This window comes from Triturus cristatus, chromosome 7 (assembly GCF_964204655.1).
Source record: "Triturus cristatus chromosome 7, aTriCri1.1, whole genome shotgun sequence".
Taxonomy (NCBI): Eukaryota; Metazoa; Chordata; class Amphibia; order Caudata; family Salamandridae; genus Triturus; species Triturus cristatus.
The window spans coordinates 1,847,966,394-1,847,987,401 of NC_140590.1; the positions used below are offsets into that span (position 1 = coordinate 1,847,966,394).

Sequence of the window (21,008 nt, forward strand, 5' to 3'; positions counted from 1 at the left end):
TCGGCTTGAACATCTAACCTGTCTTCTGAAAGCTTCAGCGGTATCGTGAAACCTGATCCATCTGGTGGCTGCTGGAGACCTTTTAGATGTACCTGCCCTCACCCGACGCCTTGCTCCTCCGCTCTCTACCCAGGACCAACGCTGCAAGGTTATAAAGGCATCGATGTCTTGGCCCTTGCCCACGTGAGGGGATGATGGAACAGCTGCCGGGACACTGTTGCCTTCTTCATAGGCATTAATGATCTCTCTCTACAGCCCCTCCCTTCAAGCTCCTCTGTGCGTTATACACTTCTGGGGATACTCCTTGCTTATTTCCATGACGGCCACTTCACGGGCCGCCACATGCCTAATGTTTATGTGCACGAGTGCCACGCTTGGCTTAAGCACGGCGCCCGCATTCATATTTTACATTTTGCTATTTATGTATGCTCTACAACATGTAAGAATTAAGTACTAGGCAAACCCCATGATAATTGCTGCTTTAACTTGTTTCTTCTGTCAGTCTGTAGTGTAATAGAGGATGAACCTATTATGTTTGTTCTTCATTGTGTTGTGTGCGTGTCCCTAATAAATGTCTCCCGGCCCTGGATTTAAATTCAAATGTGCAAGATGAATTGGTCAATTAATCTTAAGGTTCAGGAAAACCGCGGCCTCTTGATAGAGAAATTGCTTTTGCACTTTATTTAACCACTTTTCACAGGCAATTCACACAGAAAAAAACAATTACCACACTCCCAACCGCCACTGATCACTACAATAAATTCTTCCTCCCATCAGTCCCTAAACCAGCAACAGCTGAATTCTGTAACTTTACTCCCATCTGGGGTCCCAAGTTTTTTTCAACACCAGCCCTCCCAAGCTCTTCCTCCTCCTCCCACTCCTAAGATTCAGCTATGCCCTTCCCGGGCTCAAACTCAAGCTGTGTAGGAAGATTAACGTTCCTTTTTTTGTTTTTGTGAGTAACGTTAAAGGAGCCAGTATGTGCTGTGGAAAGTGCTTTTCGGTAACAACAAGCATTTGCAATGCAATAGGTCTCGCATTTACGCGAATTCGACCTATTGGCATTGTAAATTGCAATGGCTTTTATTTATGTTTTAAAAACCAAAACATAAATAAAAGGCAGTCATTTACAATACCAATAGCTCAAACCCGCGTTAATGCGAGACCTATTGCATTGTAAATGCTTGTTATTTGTTTCTCCAGTATTGTATCTTTTATAGATTCACATGCTTGAATCTTTCCCATCATCATGGTGGGAGTCCCACGGTAATAGAAAAAATAGCAGTCCTAAAGCATTAGCCTTAATCTCCATTGAAAACAATAGTATTTGGCAACCTATATACATTATTTAAAACATCCATACTTCAGCCAGAGTAGAGACCCTGGAGATTCATCCCCTAAAGAGCCACCAAACCTCAGATTTCTCACTGCATGTCATGTGTTAGGGAGTCTCCCTGAGCTCTGCTCAGTTACAGTGTTTCCCTATCACCGTTTTGAACTCCAGCTTCCAGCTAGCATTTAATCACTTATCAACAGCTAAGGTACTGTTGGAGTTAGTGTTTTACTATATTCACACAGAAATGTCAACTTACCAGATGTGAGAGGAGTCCCTGCGTGATTGGCCCAGTACAAGACTGGCAGCAGTGTTATGAAAGTTTTCTGTTTAGCCAGCCTTTACTTAGTGAGGCTCAGATCAATAGATTTGCTGTAAACCAATGGAGGAGAGATGATTGCTAAAGTGGCCCATTTGAGCTCAAAATGGGGAATCCTCTTTCTCTAAGCTTTAAGGCAAGGAACACTGCAGGATGTGAGTTTGTTCACTTGAGGTTTACAAGATATTTGCTCGGTCAAATATTATGCCAGAGTATAAGAGAATTCTACAACTGATTCTCCCACAAGGAGGAAACTTTGCAATGACTAGATATTCCTGGTCTATAGTTAGGACCTATTTTAAACCTTGTTTCCGGGTTGATCTCGACTGAGAGATTGTTTATTTCTGGTCTTTCACAAATAGGTTCATATGGTGTTACTACGGTCTGCCATTTTCTGAGGAAACTATAATATCTTAAAATTGAATGGCAAGGATGTCTACCTTTATAGAGATGTAGTCCTTCACCGCCTCGATAACTCGTACATCCATTGAAGATCTTCTCTATTTAGTTGATGTCATAATGTTGTGACCTGTAGATTGCAGCCTTGACATGACTGTTTACAAATCACAGAGTGGCGTATGACATCCATAATACTGTACATTGAGTACCTTGTTTGTCCAAGGGAAGAGCCAAATCCAAATCATTGATCGTTGCAGTATTAATATCATAGCCATCAAAAAAGAGCACTGAGGACTGGTGGGCAGGTAAACAGGGCGTCGCAAGTAGCATCCAAAATTGTATGCCTTATGCTATAGTTACCTGACCGGTTTTAATTAAAACATTTCTTAAAACACTTAAATATATTTTCCCTTTTTTAGGAGTCTGTCGACCAGAATGTGCAAAAAGGAAGATAACTAAAAAATGTGAATGTGAACCCTTAAAGAAGCAGAGACAATCTGAAGAAGGTAAAAACATTTATTAAAATCATGTATGTATGATAGATGCACAGTTCATGTAATATCACTGACCTGAGTAGTGCGAGGGGAAGTGCTTTAAGGTGCATATAGAGCACCTTGCTTCAATCATACAGTTTTACATTTTATTCAAACTCTGGTGGGCCATCTACTGAAAAGGCACATTTCCCTCCAGACTCAAGCATGTCTTTTACCTTACTATTTACATTGGCTATCCTTGGTGCACAAATGTATTAGAGCTTGTAGTTTTTTGAGTACTAATATATTGCGGTAATATCTTGAAAAAGGATGGCCTTTCTTTTTAAAGTTTGCAGTATTACTGGAGTAATGACACCAGTGATTGATTCTTTTTGGATTGTAGGTTTATTTTAAGAAACCTGCTTAATCTCAGTGTAAGAATTGGCTTGATGTTGCCAATTCATTTCAACAGTTCTGGTATAAATTACAATGATACTAAGTCTTCAAGACTATACTTATTCTTGGCGTTTAGCTTGTTGTCAGTGAAAATGAGCAACTAGTTCTTATCCATTCATATTTTTCATTGCTGCAACTTTACAACATAACCTTTGTTTCTTTATGGCGTTGCCCAGCTTTGTTTATCCTAATTTATACTATGTATGATTTCTGGGATCCTGTTTAATACATGACTGTGCTTCAACTGGCCTTTAATAATTTCAAAATGTTAATGGACGGTCTCTTTCTTTTGTTGTTTACTATAATTTCACAAATGTAAAGTATCAGTGCTTTCACTTCAGGTTCACTATACAACTAAAATGTATTTTGTCCCACAACTGCCTTGTTTTCCTAGGCAGTTGGTGAGGCAAGGTTTTTCAAGGCTTCATGTATTTTGCTTTCAAGGTTTATAGTGCGCTACTGATATTTGCATATGAATCTTTTCGGGGTGGTCATTTTCCTATCATTAAACATATATGGTCCCTCAGTAGCAAGCAGCTTTCATTACAAGACCGGAGGCTACATTATGCAATAACTTTTATTGCTGCCCAAGACATGCAGCCCTTTAAAGTGTAACAAGTACATCATAGATAAAACATTCCAAATAACAATAACAAAGCGCCACGGCAACCAACTATCTCCCTCTTTTATTCGCTGCTGCAGGACAGTTAAGTACAACTTCTTCCTATCTCCTATACTTAGTGTCTTTTGATGTAATTGTATAGGATTAAACTTGATTTTTTTCACAGATTCATTGGAATGGTAAGTAAGCCTACCCACGTAGGCTGCACTTTAGATAATATTATCCTTATCTGGTAAGTTTAACTTTCTGTTCATTGATTCCCTTCCAATTTATGGTTGGGTTCCCTTCTTTTCCTTTATTTAAAAAAACAAACAAAAGAAAAAAACCCAGTTTTATTCAACTTTCGAGCACTTGCTTTTAGCCTTTTGTTGCTAAAAAATCAATGCGTCCACACTGAGGTCAGCTTTCAAACCAATGTGTCCACACTGAGGACAGCTTTCAAACAAATGCGTCCACACTGAAAACAACATTTGCACATCTTTAGCGGACGGCAGACACATTTTAACACGACGTGTCTGCCTCCGCTTTGAATCATCACACAGAGATTACCTCCAATCGCATTAGCTCTTTCCTCAAGCGTTTTACCTTAGTTGTGACGAGAAGCGCTGCTTCCTTCCCCAAGTGCGGCTTCCCCGAAGGTGACGCACACTCCCGGGCTTTTCCGGCTTCACCGGAAGAGACCCTTTTGCCAAAATTGAGCTTTTCCCTCAATTGTGACCCACAAGGCACAAATTAGGGGATTTCAAGCCCGCTTGTGACTCACGCTGTGCGTCTCTATGGAGACGCACAGCACTGAGCTAACAGATCCAAAACAGCTGATCTTTCTGCCGGCACGATCGCTTTCCTTACTCTTGGTTATTTTAATAATTTCTAACTTGGCCAATAAGGTTCTTTAAAGAAAACAATTTTATTTTTAAAGGGAAACCTTACTGAAGCAACATCTCTGGAGCTTCTATTTAATAAAAAAAAAAAAAGAAAAAGGGGATTATAAAGGCATTATGTCTCAAGGCGATTCTCAACCTAGTAATGAGCCTCCTCTCACTAAGACCTCTCTGATGAACCTCTTTGAGAGGCAATTAAAGTCCTCCCAAAAGGAAGCTGTGGAGGCAGCACTTGCCTAAAGAAAAAGGGATTTTTCTAGCGAAGACCCAGCACTCTCTTCTGAAGAGGAGCAAGACGCTCTCCCCAAAAAAGGCGGTAAGGTCCTAAAAAAATCTAAAAACATTGAGCCTCATGGTAACCTTCGTTCTACCAACGACAGGGTTTTATCGATTGGTAGCCTGTGCGCTACAAATGACCTAGGTGCCCCGAGCGGCACAAAAAGAATGAGCGACCTTCATGGCGCAAAAAGCACAGGTGTCCTTCGCGGCACACAATGACCAGGTGTCCATCGCGGCACAATAGACATCATCGAAGATGGCGATAATTACCTGTCTTTACTTGATATTGATGATGAGGCTGATGAATATGTCTTTGATCCCCAAGAGAAATTTGATGATGACCTCCTTGATGAGGACTTGGGGCAATCTAGCAACCACTCTGACTCTATTAAAGACCCGTCAGGGTCTGAGATATTTAACCCCTCAAAGATCACCCATCCTAGAGGTTCAGAATGGTGGCCTTTAGATCATGTATCTAAATTTATTAAGGCCTGGATAAGGAAACCCCTCGAAAGAGATTCTCGCAATCTCATGAAATCTGAGTGTCCAAGACCCTTTTTGGATAACAAGGCTGGCATGACTCCCAACCTTGACCCTGAACTTCTGACTTTCCTATTTAAGACCGGTAGAGATCCTCGCAAGGGCCTGGAACGCTGCCTTAACCAGTGCCAGGACAAACTATTAGACACACTTGGTCCCCTTGCCAGGATCTTGGACCTAGCTGAGGAGTCCTCAATGAATGGGATCCCGGTTGACACTGAACTCCTACGAGGTTGGAGCCAACGTGCCATTTGCCTGCTCGGAAACGCTAACGCCAATCTAACCTCTGAAAGACGAAGGGCAATATTAATACGCTTGAACCCCAAGTTGGGAGATCTAGCGAACAAAGATGTTCAAGGAGACCCGAGTGGTCTACTCATTGGAGAGACCTTCATTAAGACACTTAGTAAATACGTCTCCACATTCTCCGCCTTTAACACAGCCCAAACAAACATGAGACGCATGTTCGGAGGTAGGGTTTTTGGAAAGGCTGTCAGGGCAGGACCAGCTGCAAGGCGTCGATATAACAGGACCTTTTACCAACAAAACCAACGCGGTTTTTCAAGATACTATCGGGGGAATAACAGCTTCTTCCCCCAGAGGGGCTGCAACAGTCGAACACGAGGCGGAAACGGTCGAGGAAGATTGCAAGATCAAGGACAACAAGGTAAGGAGCTCTTCTCCTGGTTCTGGTAGGAGGAAGGCTCTCTCTTTTCAGCCACAATTAGCCATCCATAATGAACGATGCCTGGGTCCTAGAGACTGTAAAAGGTTTCAAAATAGATTTTATTACTACTCCTTATCAGACCAAACAACCCAGAGAACTTTCACTAGACCAAGAACAATCCACGCTAGTAGATGCCAAAGTGAGTCAAATGTTAGCCAAAGGGGCGATTCTTATTCTTTCAAACATTGGTCCGGGCTTTGTGAGTACAATCTTTCTCGTGAAAAAGAAAGAAAAGGGCTGGCGCCCCGTAATAAATCTAAATGAATTAAACTCCTCCCTTGTATACAGACACTTCAAAATGGAGGGTATACATCTTCTGAGAGATATTCTCCAAGAGGGAGATTGGTTCATAAAACTAGACCTCAAGGACGTCTATTTTACAATCCCTATGAATCCAGATTCTCAGAAATACCTACGGTTTGTATGGAGGAATACAACCTACCAGTTTCGCTGTCTCCCCTTCGGCCTATCCTCAGCTCCTTGGTGCTTCACCAAGGTCCTGAGGCCAGTGGTCACCTCTTTAAGGAGAAGAGGAGTACGTCTGATTATCTACCTAGACGACATCTTATTGATGTCTCAAAGCCAGAAAGAATTACTGACTCACATGAAATGGACTGTAGATCTCCTAGAGAGTCTAGGTTTCATTATCAATGTAGAGAAATCCATTATGACCCCTTCACAAAACCTGGAGTTTCTAGGTTTTCAGGTGAACACACCTCTAACTCAATTACAACTTCCCTCGAAGAAATTATCAAAAGTAAAGAAAGAAGTTTCCTATTTTTTCTCCAAAGACACAGTGAGCCCCAGGGCCCCTTCACTACAGGGCCTTACAGAGACTAAAATCTTCAGGACTGAAGAAAGGTCTTTGGTACTCGGACATCGTTCCCCTGTCTCTGGAAGCCTGAGAGGATCTCTTATGGTGGCGAAACAACCTAGACAGTTGGAATGGGAAAGCAATATTCGGGAATACTCCAAATCACACACTGGAATCCGATGCGAGCAATCTAGGCTGGGGTGCCAGACTAGGAAAAATAGAAACTGGGGGGAAATAGTCCCAGGAGGAACTCACCCTACACATAAATTGCTTGGAGATGTTAGCCAGCCTGAACGCACTAATGAGCTTCAAGTCTACCCTGAAAAACAGTGTAGTTCTAATCTAATTAGACAATTTCACAGCCGTCTCCTACATCAACCGATTAGGGGGAGCAAGGTCAAAGCTTCTAGCAGATCTAGCCAATAAGATTTGGTATTTCTGTTGGAATCACAAAATAATTCTGAGGGCAGAATTCATCCCAGGCCATCTAAACACAAGGGCAGATTGGAACTCAAGGTTCCTAAGAGACTCCAGTGACTGGAAACTGAATCCTTCGGTTTTCCAGAGAGTTCAAGATCTATGGGGGCCCTTCGAGATAGATCTCTTTGCCAGCAGGCTGACCTTTCAGATAATCTTTTTTACAGTTGGAGGCCAGACCCACTAGTAACTGCAGTGGACGCTCTTCTCCAACCTTCGGACATACTGAATTGTTATGCCTTCCCTCCTTTCGCACTAATCCAGAGAGTTCTCTTGAAAGTTCGAAGGGAGCGTTGCCGCATTGTTCTAATTACTCCTTTTTGGAATTCTCAAATATGGTTCCCAGGCGTGATGGAACTGGCAGTAGAAACTCCACACCTTATCCCAGGGAGTTTGGACCTCCTTCAGGGCCCAGATGGAGAGGTACATCCTCTTCTCTTAGAAGGAAAGATGAACCTTCTTGCCTGGAAGATTTCAGGGGTTCAAGAAGATACTCGGGTATTTCAGGAGAGGCTAAAAACCTATTGGAGGAGTCATGGGCTCCAGGAACAAGGAGAAGATACATCGGTGCTTGGAAAAAATGGTTTAGTTGGTGCATGGAACGGGTATGGATCCCGTGGACGCACCTGTTGTAGAGGTAGCAAACTACTTAGAAGACCTTTTTAAATCAGGACTTTCCTATAGAACAGTAAAATGTTACAGATCAGCGATTTCTGCAGGACATTCCTTGTTAAATGACTTCTCTATCGGTACTGACCCCCTAGTTCGTAGAGTGATGAAAGGAATAAGACTGAAACGTCCTCTTAAAGCCAAATGTGATTCATTATGGAACATAAATCTTATCTTCGACCTTTTTACATCCTGGCCTGATAACCTTTTCCTTACAAGGAAACAACTTTCCATTAAGTTAGCTACACTACTTTGCTTAATATCTTTTAGACGAGTTTCAGACGTTAAAGCATGAGGCATTTCTAATAGGATTTATTCACCCGATGGTGTATTATTTGAGATATGGAAAAGGACCAAAACAATGTCGGAAAACATTTTCTACCCGTTCTTTTTTGACTGTCCCAAACTTTGTGTGGTAAGTTGCATGAAAGTGTATGAAGAGAAAATGAGTGTTTTTAGACCTATGAATGAAAATCAACTACTGATTACTTTTGTTAAACCCTACAAGGCAGTCTCTTCTGCTACTATCTTGAGATGGGTTAGAACGGTGATGTTGGAAGCATGTATTGACTTATCCAAATTTTGCGGTTTTCTGGGGAGGAGGTTCCCTTTCAGATACCCTCAAAGCAGCAGATTGGTCAAATGCTTCCACTTTTAGATGTTATCTTAAACCTGTAGAACATGTAAGCCACGTAGCATTGCAGAGCTTTAAACTGGCATAATGTAGCCTCCGGTCTTGTAATGAAATGACGATTCTCCAATTATCATACAGAGAGAATCTTGATTTCATTAAAGACAACGGAGGCTGACATTATCCCTCCCACCACTCCCTGGTGGATGTTTTATCAATGTTAATTTATATCAAATGTTACCTATATGGATTTATGGAAATAGTCTCTACCAATATTCCTTTTTTCTATTCCAGACTCTACATCTTTGTAAAGAAGTCATAATGACGTTTATCTTGGAAGAAGTTGTCTATCCTTTCGCAGTTCCAAGAGGAACATAGTTGGTTGCCGTGGCGCTTTGTTATTGTTATTTGGAATGTTTTATCTATGATGTACTTGTTACACTTTAAAGGGCTGCATGTCTTGGGCAGCAATAAAAGTTATTGCATAATTTCAGCCTCCGTTGTCTTTAATGAAATCAAGATTCTCTCTGTATGATAATTGGGGAATCGTCATTTCCTGCTGTGCTGATAATAAGGCAGTGCTTTTATTTGGGGAAAGTGCACTATGTGGCAAAGAATCTAAGATCACCACCTGAATTTACAGTAAGGACAATAGGTACACTGAACATGCAGTACCATGCCAAACGACACTGAGGCTATACTAAAGTGACAACAGATATCAAATGGTTGAACGATCGGACTGAATGAGCATCATTGTATTTCTTGCTTGAGAATCTAAATTGAAAGGAATATAAATGCAAAATCGTAATGATTATAAGAAAGAGACAAAGCAATTTTCCTAAGATAAACTGAAAACCGAAGTTCAAATTAAAAACAAGCATTTGCAATGCAATAGGTCTCGAAGTTACACGAGTTAAAGCTATTGGCATTGTAAATGACAATGCCAATAGGCATTGTTATTTGCAATGTCAATAGCTCAAACTCGCGTAAATGCGAGACCTAATGCATTGCAAATGCTTGTTTCAATAGACGTTGTACACGGTAAGGGATGCAAGGTGCTCTCGGGATATGAAGTTCTGGCCTCCAAGAGTCTGGTCGGGCGCTTTGGCCACTGAGCTGCCTTATCACAGCATTGCACAATCCCACTCTACGGATTAATACGAACAGACACTGGTATAACTAAATGCTTATTTTCAACCGAAAGTATTTTTTCAAACTACAGTGGTTGTTTTCACCTGAAACATGATTTACTGGTCAAAGTCCAAAAGTTTTAAAGTGATTTTCACTGAAAGCAAAAACCCACACCTCATACATTATGAATACGTTTTGTTTCAAACCCTTCTGCTTTCATTGTTTTTAATTGAGTGACGTCAACTGCCCCGGGCTCATCGCTTTCAAACAAGTAGATCATCATGTCAGATCCTGTATCACTGAACAGTTGTATTTCATTTTTATTCTTCAAAGTGACCAGGAGAATCTCCTTAAATGTCGCTGATCCACTTTTGCACATACCAGAATGTTACACATACAAAAAGTGGCCTACATATTTTCTTGTAGAAAAAAATGGAGTATTGTATTAATTGTCATTGCATGTATATAGTGCCTAATACCCCGGATGAAAACACTGAAGCGCTTTTATGGTAAGTGTGCACAGCTTTACCAAATGTCCTGAGTTACAGGAGCAGTAAATGAGAAAGGGGTAGGGTGTTAGAACTGGTTTTGAAAAACCTCAACATGTGCCACAATCTTCATTTTTGTAAGGGCGAGCAGGGTCTGACTGGGACAGAAAATAGTCCCAGCACCATAATAAAAGTGGCCCCTCATTAGTGAACCATAAGGATAAAGAAGAAGGGGCCCATGTTTACAAATTAGGCCAGTTTTGAACTTGTAAAAGGCTGTATATGTGTTTTACAAGGCACTGAAGACTGCACGGGCGCTGTAGGCAACGTGTATTTTAATATCAGGGAACCCAACAATAAAACCAACACCGCAGAGCTAAAAACAGACCAGCAAATGACCAAACAATACACAGCCCACACACTGACCTGCCAGAACCAACCCGGGGCACTGCATGAACTTGGGAGGACACACCCCCAACCTTTGCCCTCTCCCTCCATCAAACAGCCATTACGGACCTCCCACTCCCAGAAAACTGAAAAGAACCGCGGGTGAGTTAAACAGGGATGTGAAGCGTTAACTGAAGGGATCCGTTTATACGAGTCCTGGAGATGGACCAGGTACTCTGCAGAATCGTTGAAAACGAACATTTACCACACAGAGGTTTTATTTCACATTTTCTCATTGCTAGACGCCCTTACGCACAGCATAGCGACGGCAGCACGGTTTATTAGAGTATGCCGAGAAGAGCAGTTTCACGTACCTTTTGCTTTGGCGCGCAGTTCTTCCTGCCTGGTTACCTAGCTGTAAATATCATCGTTACACGTTCTGGTCAAAGCAGGCAAAAACAGTTGCAAATAACTTATGACTGAAAACGGCGGGCAAATACTATTCTTTTATTACACTGTGCCATACTTCGACACAGGTTGTGTGTAGCGGAGTTTGTATGTTCCTACGCCAATCATGTACCACTTACAGAGTGAATAAATCGGCAACCATAATCACGACGATATTCCTATCGACAACAATGGTGCGTTTGCGACCAGGGCTTAGTAAAATATCCTCTTAAAAGTAGTCATATCAAGAACGAGGGAGCAATGACGTGTGTGCGCAACACCACAATGAACAGAGGAAAGTGTGATTCATAACTTGTGATTTTCTTTTATTAATTGCATTTGTCTCACCAAGGAGTCCAACGCGCCCCCCTTTTGCGGCCACGAGTGACCTTAAGCACAGTGCGCTTACTTTGTACAACTCAATTTTGTGCACCCAGGGTCTGTAAACACGCGGTTGGTTTACCAAGTAAACATTTGGGTAAGCCATCAGATTCCTTAATTCCAAAAAACGTTGTCCTGTTTTTGACTTGGACAACATTCAGAAGGCTCACAACATAAAATAAAACATTCCAAAACATACTTTGGAGAAAATGATATTGTGAGCCTGTGTAAAAAAAAAAAACGATTTTCATAATGTGGGGCAGGTGAAGTTATCAGAGATCAAAGCGCCAACCCCAGGTGAAGTCCTCCCCCACCCCCCAATTCACAGATATCACTGAGGCTTGAGAGTAGGGGGTTCACAGCTTGGACTTCTGGAGCAGTGGTTTGCTGAGGTCCTTCACCTCGCCAGGACTGCTCACTCTGGAGTAACCGAGCAGGTCGTGAAAGTGACACGACCGCGCGAATAAACAAGCCGAGGTGACAAGGGCTGGGCGAGAAGGGAGGGGGGAATGCCAGCATCAAAGGAGCCTGAAGCTGACAAAAGGGAGGGGGAGAAGGGAGGAGGGAGTGCGAGCAGCAGCTGTGCACGTGCACGCCATCGTGCACTCAAGCTTTAGGCCTGCCAAATCATGTGGGTAGCACATTTTAAAGCCCACTTACAAAATGTCTCAAAGAGACAGCTTGCGCTGTCTCAGCGAGACCTAATGACTGATTAATGATGACATACCAATAGCATCAGAAACTATAGAAAAAAGGAATCATTTTGGCACTCTTGTAAGTTAGTAACGCCATAACGTAACACAAAAATTATTTATGTCACCTTCCCCCAGAGAATGGAAACACCCAGAAGTCAAAACCCTTCTTGAGCCCCATCAAGCTCAAGAACTACCATCCCATCTCTCTGCTTCTCTCTCCCACACCTTGTGTCATTGGAACCAAGTTATACCCAGATGATGAGCCCATACATAGAGGATGAGATTAATTCAAGCATTCAATCCATCACTTTTTGTATACTTGGTTTTGAAGACTAGAAAGGGCAATCAGTGAAGTTCCATCAGCCTGGGAGAGACGTTGTCATATTTCCTCAGGCCCTTGATGGGAAGTTTTGCTTTATAGAGGACGCACTTACAGGAGGGGGGGGCGGGGGGGGCACTGTGTGTAAGGAGGGCTGTGTGGAGTTTGGGAAGCCACAGAGGAGGGCATCGCCACCATCCAGATTAAAAAGTATGATCGCTTGAACTGCAGTTCTGAAGCTGCTTTGTGTGTGTGTAATGGTCTCGCTTTCCTCAGCCTATAGAACTGGCGCCGGGCCATTTTAGTTTTCTTAGCCTTGTGTTCTTTGAGGTTCTTCAGGGGGAATCAGTGAGACTTTGCATTGGGAGAAAGTTGAGGTTCAAATCTGTCCAGGGTCATGCCGGTGATCCACGGACAAGTTGTTTTTTGTTCCTGACAAATAGTAGGAGTTTTGTTTTGGATTAGTTAAGCATCAGGTAGGTGCTGAACATCTAGGTCTGGATGAAGTGGAAGCAATGGTTGAGGCATTAGTTGACTGGAGCAGAGGATACCTTCACTACCCTTGTGTGTTATTGATACATTATTACATTTTGTGTTATGGGACTAAAACCCAAATAGGTTAAGAGTGAAAGGTTGAGCATATAGTGTCCATATGGGATGAGTGATACCTGAAATAATTGATAAAGTAGGAAAACTCTTACCAATTGGAGAGCTCTTGCTGATTCACTTTTTCAATTTTCTAAATAGGTACATCTTTTTTTAGTGTGTTGCTTCTTAAGTAGATGCAGCAGGACTAAACATCTGGGCTGTTAGTTCCAGGGGAATTTCTTCCAAAAGTAAACTCACCATGGTGTTTTAAGTTCGTTATTTCTATGATTTGTGAACACACCTAGAGCAACACAGTTCTTTATGCAGAGTCCTCCTGGGAAACCAGCAAGGAAGGAGGAGTTCTAATTGATACTTCTAACTGCATTCTTCACTTTCAGAATATCCCTAGGTCCACACTGCAGCCAAAGAATTTCAGCAGTAGTGTTCCCATACAGGAGCGGTTGGCATCAGGCATCTTTGCACTGGCTCTATAGTGCCCCGAAAGTGACAGAGTACAGCCGCATATAATTCCAAACCATCATGGTGAAGTCAGTAACTTTTTTTTCACACCTTCCAATGTGTACCCAGAGCTGCACTCCCAATGTTTGGCATTCCTACAACCAATCCAAACCTTCTGGAAAGTGTGCTAGGAAATCATGTGTCCTTTGCAAACTACAAGCTGCAAACCGTGCTGGGACTGCATAAAGCAGATGCCGGTAACTGACTTGAAAAAGGTGCCTTTAGTGCCTGGGTTGTGGTCTGCAAGCTGTGCAATATGCGTGTCTTCGTACACCTGAAGGTGAGCTGGACATTGACGGGCACGAGAAAAGGTCGCTGTTGAAACTCAGGCCTCGCTCTTACTGAGTCTAGCCCTTCCTGAGACTCAAGCTCAAGAGAGCAGTGCGAGGATGTCAAAATAAACACTGCACTCATTTCAAGTCACTGGTTCCAGAACTGATTCCTCTGCTGGTCCTGAGGCACCCTGAGTTTCCTGGGCTTTTGTTGACACACAGCAGATCGAACCTTTCAAGGAGGCAATGCTGTATATCTTTGATTCTGGCTTCTTCTGACGCTCCTTTAGGTTCTACAGAGATGGACAGGACTCCAGTTGGATTACCACCAGCGGGATCTCCCTTGATTCTGTCTGTCCTATTGAGACCGGTTACTTGGCCCATACCGACTTCAGTAATTACTTCCTCACAGGCCTCAAGATCCACACTGGGTCCTGTTGTGACTTCACCAACAGACACTCATGTCGGACCCCAAATGGATATTGGCTCGAGCTCGACCACTGTAGTGTTGTGAGATAACAAAAGTGCAACTGGTCATTATGCAACCAGACTCTAACCAGGAGCTTGTGCCATGACGTAACTATCAGCAGACGCTCCATTCTAACATATGTTGTCCCAGGACACTGATGGTAGGGAGGGGGGTCATGAATTACTTCTGATACATTAAAACTAATGAAGCACCATACTTGGTTTTGTAAAACAACACCTCCCCCAAAACAAAGATTGACCTTGCCACATAGGCCACCAATGGAAGAAAGTGCCTCATTTGCAGCATCGGTCTGAAGGGCAGGTGAGGTGCTAAATCTGCAGTTGTGTTACATTAAGACAAAAGTGGGGGGCTGCTGTCCTGCGCCTTTGACACCAGGGCATGTCTGTTTGGCCACACTCTGATAAAATCAAGGGGGCTACCTAGCATCCTTCACTGCTGGGACACTCCGGGACCATTTGCAGGAAGAGCTGCTACAGCCGCAGCCAGTAGCTGCTGGGGACCACGAGTCCCAGAATCCCCACCAGGAGCCGCACCTGCAATCCATCTGGCACTATTTAAATGCACCAGATGCGCCTGGGCGAAGGGTGGGCCACCCCTCTGATGCCTTTCTCACCTAAAGGTACTGTTGACTGTCACCCAGCTTAACTACACGCTTCTGTCGATGGTACTTCTGCTTTTCAAGCCGTTTGAGAGAAAGTGTACGTCACTCACTTTTTGTTCTTTTATCTGATTTGTTAAGCTGTTCTGTTGCCACTAGTTTTTTTTTTTTTCAAAACAAGTTTTATTGCATTTCTTATCATCATACAGCCCACCGGGCTACATATATATAGACATATTTTTATGAATAATATTGCATTACAATTTTGCATAGAAACCAAACTACAACAGTGTGACCCGCTGCAATGTTACTTGTCTGTATCTTATAGAATTACCCCCAGGCAATGTCTATGCTCCAATTGTGGTGTTTCAAGAAGTATATCCCTCTACTGGGTCGTACGTTTGTATTTCAGTATCTATGATAGTGGCAATCGATGTTGAACGCTCAAGGACGACCGGGGAGGACAGTCCACCGCTGCCATATCTTCGTGTTTCTGCAGGTATCCATGTGCCTGAAAGACGGATATTTCTAGTCCCATACAGAAACTAATTTTCCCCTTTTCCCATGCTCATACTCAGCCACAGCCACTGCAGGTAAGAGCGGTGGGGCCGGCTGGGGGGGATTTCGAGAGACCATAGGTGGTGTCTCAGTGAGACAGAGCAGCATTGTCCTGGGATATCAACGACTATGCACTATCAGAACAGCCAACTTAATCCCCATAAAACCTTCCCACCCCAATACCTTATAATGGTTGAAGCATCTGTTGCGGATGGAGAGCCACTTCGACCCCAACGGGAGTGTCAACATGAAGCCCATCCAATGGATCCCCAAACACCCCTGCATCGCAGTGTCACTGTGGAGGGTTTTAGTTAATCACTTTGTGTACCAGCCCCTGTGTAGTAGCATGAAACTGCAATTCCAGAAAATAAGTTTAGTCTCAGCATCCATTCCCTTGGCAAACAGAATCAGTCATTTGTGAGGGTCGGAAGCCTCTGCGGCGGGAGCCCTTTCTCGTTCTTCGTCCCGGGCCTTGGAGCGCCAAGTCTGTATGGACCAGTGTCTTTGTTTGTCTTTCTGTTTTTTCCAGACTCGGCAGGATTCTCCGGATGATGAGTCTGAGTCGTGATGTGGTGGGATATGAGGTTTCAGGTGTCTTATTTCATCTGTCCAGATAAAGAAGTCTTCTGGTGTATCAAAGAACATGGTGCAGGAGTTATAAACTACTGGTAGTCTGGCTGGGAACTGGAGCAGGTACGTAATCTTCAAGTCTCGGAGACAAGCCTTAGCCGCCTGGAAGGATAATCATTGCTGTTGGACCAGTCTAGTATAGTCTGAGTATTGTCCAGGAACACTATGATACAATAGGATCCAAATAAAAGTTTGCCTCTTATTCTGGCCTGCTTAAGGATGAGATCACTGTCTCGGTAGATTAGGATTCACATGATAATGGGCCGTGGTCAAGCCCCAGGGGTCTTGAAGCTACCTGCCCCGTGGGACTATCCAGTCCTTCCAGCACTCCCTCCTAGGGCACACCACTGTTTGTATGGTCTCTTTTATGTGGGCCTCTTCTGGGGCAGACCAGGGAGGGCCTCCCCCAGTCACAAGCCTCACCAGGGACTAATCTGGTCGCCCCGCGGTCAGGGGCCCCACCCCTAATGGGCGCACTACCTCCGGCAGCGTCGTTACAGCACAGCCCAGACTGCTGTCAGGTGGCTCCCTCAAGACCGGGGGCCATAGTACGTATAAACTGGAGACTGCGGGGAGAATGGCCCACCCACCACCAAGCAGGCCGCCAAGGCGTCACCCGCAGGTGGTCAGGACTCGGCCGTGTCGGTTCCCTACAGACGAGTGGGCGCCTCACGCTCTTCGACTTCCCGGCCTCCTCTGCAGCCACAGTCACTGCACCAGAGGGTCACGTGGGCAGTACCCCACTCCCGGTCCACCTCAACCCCACCCCTCACTCAGGGGGCCTCAGGTGCCCCAGCCTCTCTGCTGCAGATTCAGCCTGGCATTCCAGAGGCACCCGGCCGACGGCTCATCGTTTCCGGTGCAGTGGTGCCACACAGTTGACTCCAGGATATTTGCCGCGAAGGCCCTATGAGCGCCCTGCCCCCTGCCACACGGTAAGCGAGCCGGTGACGTCCGGGCACCCCCACCTCTACTCGGCTTCAGTCGGAGGTTGTGGGTGGATTGTAAAGCAGTATCCTGCTAGGATTTTGTAGGATCAGGTATCGGGCCAGAGGAGCTGGTCTAGTGCAAGTCCGCCATGTTGGGCCGCTCGGCCACACCCCTTTGCCACTAGTTTTGATTACATTTCATTACCTGGGCCACTTGTGCTTGACCATGGGGAAAAGAAAAGCTTTAGAGGGAGGGTCAGGTTTGGCTAAAACAAAGACATTTAAAAAACCAAAAAAATCTGCTGGGGACAGTTGTGTTTTAGATAGAATAGATAGTCTGTTGACTGAATGCGAGCTGATTTTAGTTCCTACACCTATTGCCCCTCGTTCAAGTATCTCCAGTTCTCCCACTACTAGCACCCCATGTAATCAAATGAGAATTCCCGGGATGTTTGTGATCTAGAAAACAGGGCTAGGAACTCCCATCTAGGCCCCAAGCAGATTTATTGTTAATATATTCTCCTGCCTTACCAACTCCAGTTTCATCTAACAGCGTTTTTGCCCCACTGTGCGAGAACCGGGTTGAGCAGGTTTCCGTTTCTTCTCTTGACAACAACAATCCTGCAAACACTCCTGTGGAACCTGCCGTGTCCAACCTTTCTATTCTGAATCAGGTTTTTTTCACCTCACTTATACAAGACCTAAAGGCTGAGGTGGAGGTGAAAAGGAAAATGATATTCTCCCAGACCACTACCCTGAATCATTTATTAGCCTTCAGAAGGGTCAATGTGGTAACTTTCTTAAAACTCCAACTATACCTATTGTCAGGCCATCATTTGTTTTATACGGCTCACAGGTGGCCTACTCCAATTGTAAGCCCTTCCCTTTGGCAAATCAATCATGAGCAGCCCCTTCTTAGGCCTATGGCATTCAGGATTGCTAGCCAGAGCAGGCTAGCTGCCAACACACTTGGCACCCAGTTGGCGCCCACTCACGACAACCCCACCAAATATGATAGTACTCTAGCTCACGTGGAAGCCTACAGTCACACTTTTAAACCTGCTTCTTCTTTAAGCATGAGCAGACAGAGACTTAACGAACAACACACCTGTGCACCTTTTCAAGCCCACACTGCTAGTGTGCTTTTTTCTTGTAATGAGTAGACATACTTCTGCTGATTCCATTATGATGATTAATGTTCCTATATTGAGCCCTCATGCTAGCCATGAAGGGGACGAAACCGATGCTGTCGCTCAGTCATCCGCAACAACATCATTAGCACCAAAAGATTAGTGAATGCCAACTCAAAGTATGACCTTTAGCAATATGGACTTGGTTAACAATCTGTTGGCTCTTGATGGCAGGACTTGTTTGCCTAGCCACTCTATCATCCAATTTAAGTACTCCAGGCCGGCTCAACATGCTGATACGCATCCTAGTTCGGCAATGGACAGCCGCTCCTCATCCCTCAATTAAGCTGATTGACTCAGGGGGCAACTTGTGTATGTTCTAACTTGACGGTGCCTTTGACACCAATTTCAAGTCAATTCTATCTGTCAGAGGCAAGTGGGGTGATCGTTGTTTCAAACTGTCCTCGCCTCGCTGATGTCTTGCCCAAATCCAACTAAAACTCCCTGACCACCGATGTGCACCACAATCTTGATCCTCATTCTTTCACCGGTGCTGTTTCGCACATTGCACATGGGATATCTCAGCCCAGTATATCAATTGAGTATCTGCAAAACCAGAACCCAGTAAGTTGTTCCTTGTTTCCTGGAACGTGGGTTGTCTTAGGTCCAAGCTAGCATTGCCTGACTGTAATGCTTTCATGAAAGATCATGACGTTTGCTTATTTCAAGAGACGCCGTCTGAAGCCCTGTTATGTTAACTTCTTTATTTCTGCGATTCCTATACAGAGGGGTAGAGTCTCTGGTGGCCTAGTTATGTGGGTTATAGTCTCACTTAACTTTCAAATACATTAACTTAATACTGACCAACCTGACATTCTGGCCATTTAGCTAAACTGCGGGACAAAGCCTAGGATAATCATTATTAATGGCTATATCAGAGGGAGTAGACGAGGTTTGGTATCTCACACCATCCAAGCCCTAATAAGCTATCTTGAGCAGCACTCTGCCCTACAATATCTCATTTTGGCGGGAGATTTCAATACAACATATGAGCCCCTCGGAGCAAATGTCCTTTCTGCCCCTGGTTTGACCTTTTTCATCAGGGACATGGCATTGACCTCCAATAAGTTCTGCTTAAAGTGGAACCAATTGATAGATCCCCCCGATATTTTATTGACCTTAAATGCAGACTTTAATGAAGTTTTGGCACAAATTGAGGGTGACCAACTTATTGCTCCTAATCAGTTGATTTCTATCCACAAAGCCTTCTTTGATCATATTGTTACATATTTCACTGTTCCTGATACTTCTAAAAAGAGAGGAACCTCTAAGAATTGCCTTTGGTGACATAGAATGAAGTCAGCTTAATCGCTCCCTATTTAGAGCTATCAAAACTAAGATCATGACTCGCATCCTATTGGCCAGGAAAGCCTACAAGCTGGCTATTACTCATGCTAAAAAGAACTGGGACACGCAGAGGTGGAGCACCCTTAAGGATGCTTGTGATGATAGAGGCCCTACCCGATTTTGACAACTTGTTTCTTGTGGTTGCACTACTTTTGCATTGGAACCTACAAATAATGTTGCTCCCTCTGATTGGGTCGATTAATTTAATAACTTAAAATCTGCTGACCTGCTAAGTGTCACCAAGGACATCACTCTGGCTCTACTTTGCTCTATCACTTCTATGCCACTGTTTGAAATCGCTGACGTCGTTCAATCTTTATCAGCTGTCAGTAGGTGAAGGGCCGCAGAGTTGGATGGAGTCCCGGCTGATGTTTTGCCATCTGATCTGGAGGTTTGGCCCCGCTACATACTACCCATTGCTAACGCCATTGCTGAGGGGGTTCCCATCCCTGATTTTTGGAAGGGAGCTGCAGCATCACCCATCCATAAAAAAGGAGAGAAGTCTCAAACAAGTAGTTATAGACCTATTAGTTTAATTGACGGTCCTCAAAAAGTCTTATGCAGATGCGTGCTGTTCAAAATTTAGCACTGGATACTCTAGATAGACATACTTAGCCCCTACCAAGAGGGCTTTCAGATGAAAGTCCCCACTACTGATCAGGCCTTCCGTTTTTATTGATCTACTGGGAGACTGTTGTTTTCAGCCAGGACAACCTTTATATTACCTTTTTCGACTTAAAATCTGCTTTCGACTTGGTTGCACATTGACATGAAAATGCCCCTGAATGTTTTGTCAGCTGCGATACGCCTCCATGAGTGTAATTTTGCACGCATTAGGTGTAGGAAACAGGGTCAGTTGACCATTAGGATTCCAGCCCTTAGAGGCGCTTGTCGGGGCTGCATACTGGTTCCCACACTCTTTTTCGCTTTACATCAACGTAATTATGCCTTTTTAACTCAGGTCGAAGCGGACACTCTATTGTTGGCCAGGGTCAAAACTCTGATTCTTCTATTTGCCAACAACACGTTGCTGATCTCCAAGATCCGGAGAGGGCTACAGAAACTCCTGACTTGCTTTGACGAGTTCTATCCCGCTCGCGGTCTCGGTGGACTCTTGCACTTATTTGGGCGTCATGTTTAGCGGTTGTATGTCTTGGAAACCTCATGTCAACAATTCGTCCTTGAAGCTCAAACAGATATTGGGGGCAATACTTAAGGAGTATTGTGCTTCTTATACTAAACCCTTTTCACCAGCGCTCTCCATTTATGAGGCCAAGGCATTGGGATCGCTCTTTATAGGGTGGAGCTCTGGGGATTTGCCAACATTGAGGTTTTAACCAGAGCAGAAAAAAAGTCCTGCTACACCTTGCCTTTCTCCCTCCTAGCACCCTTTTGTAGCCGCTCTTTCTGGATATGGGA

General features: G+C 44.1%; 1 protein-coding gene across 1 annotated transcript in view; it reads left to right on the forward strand.

The window, feature by feature from the left end:
- SIRAL2 (SIR2 antiphage like 2) overlaps positions 1-21,008 on the forward strand; it is an 822,333-nt gene that overhangs the window by 586,788 nt on the left and 214,537 nt on the right. The window contains exon 8 of the mRNA XM_085615425.1: positions 2,471-2,557. Coding sequence (XP_085471551.1) covers positions 2,471-2,557 — 87 coding nt within the window. The remainder of the gene's footprint in view (positions 1-2,470; positions 2,558-21,008) is intronic.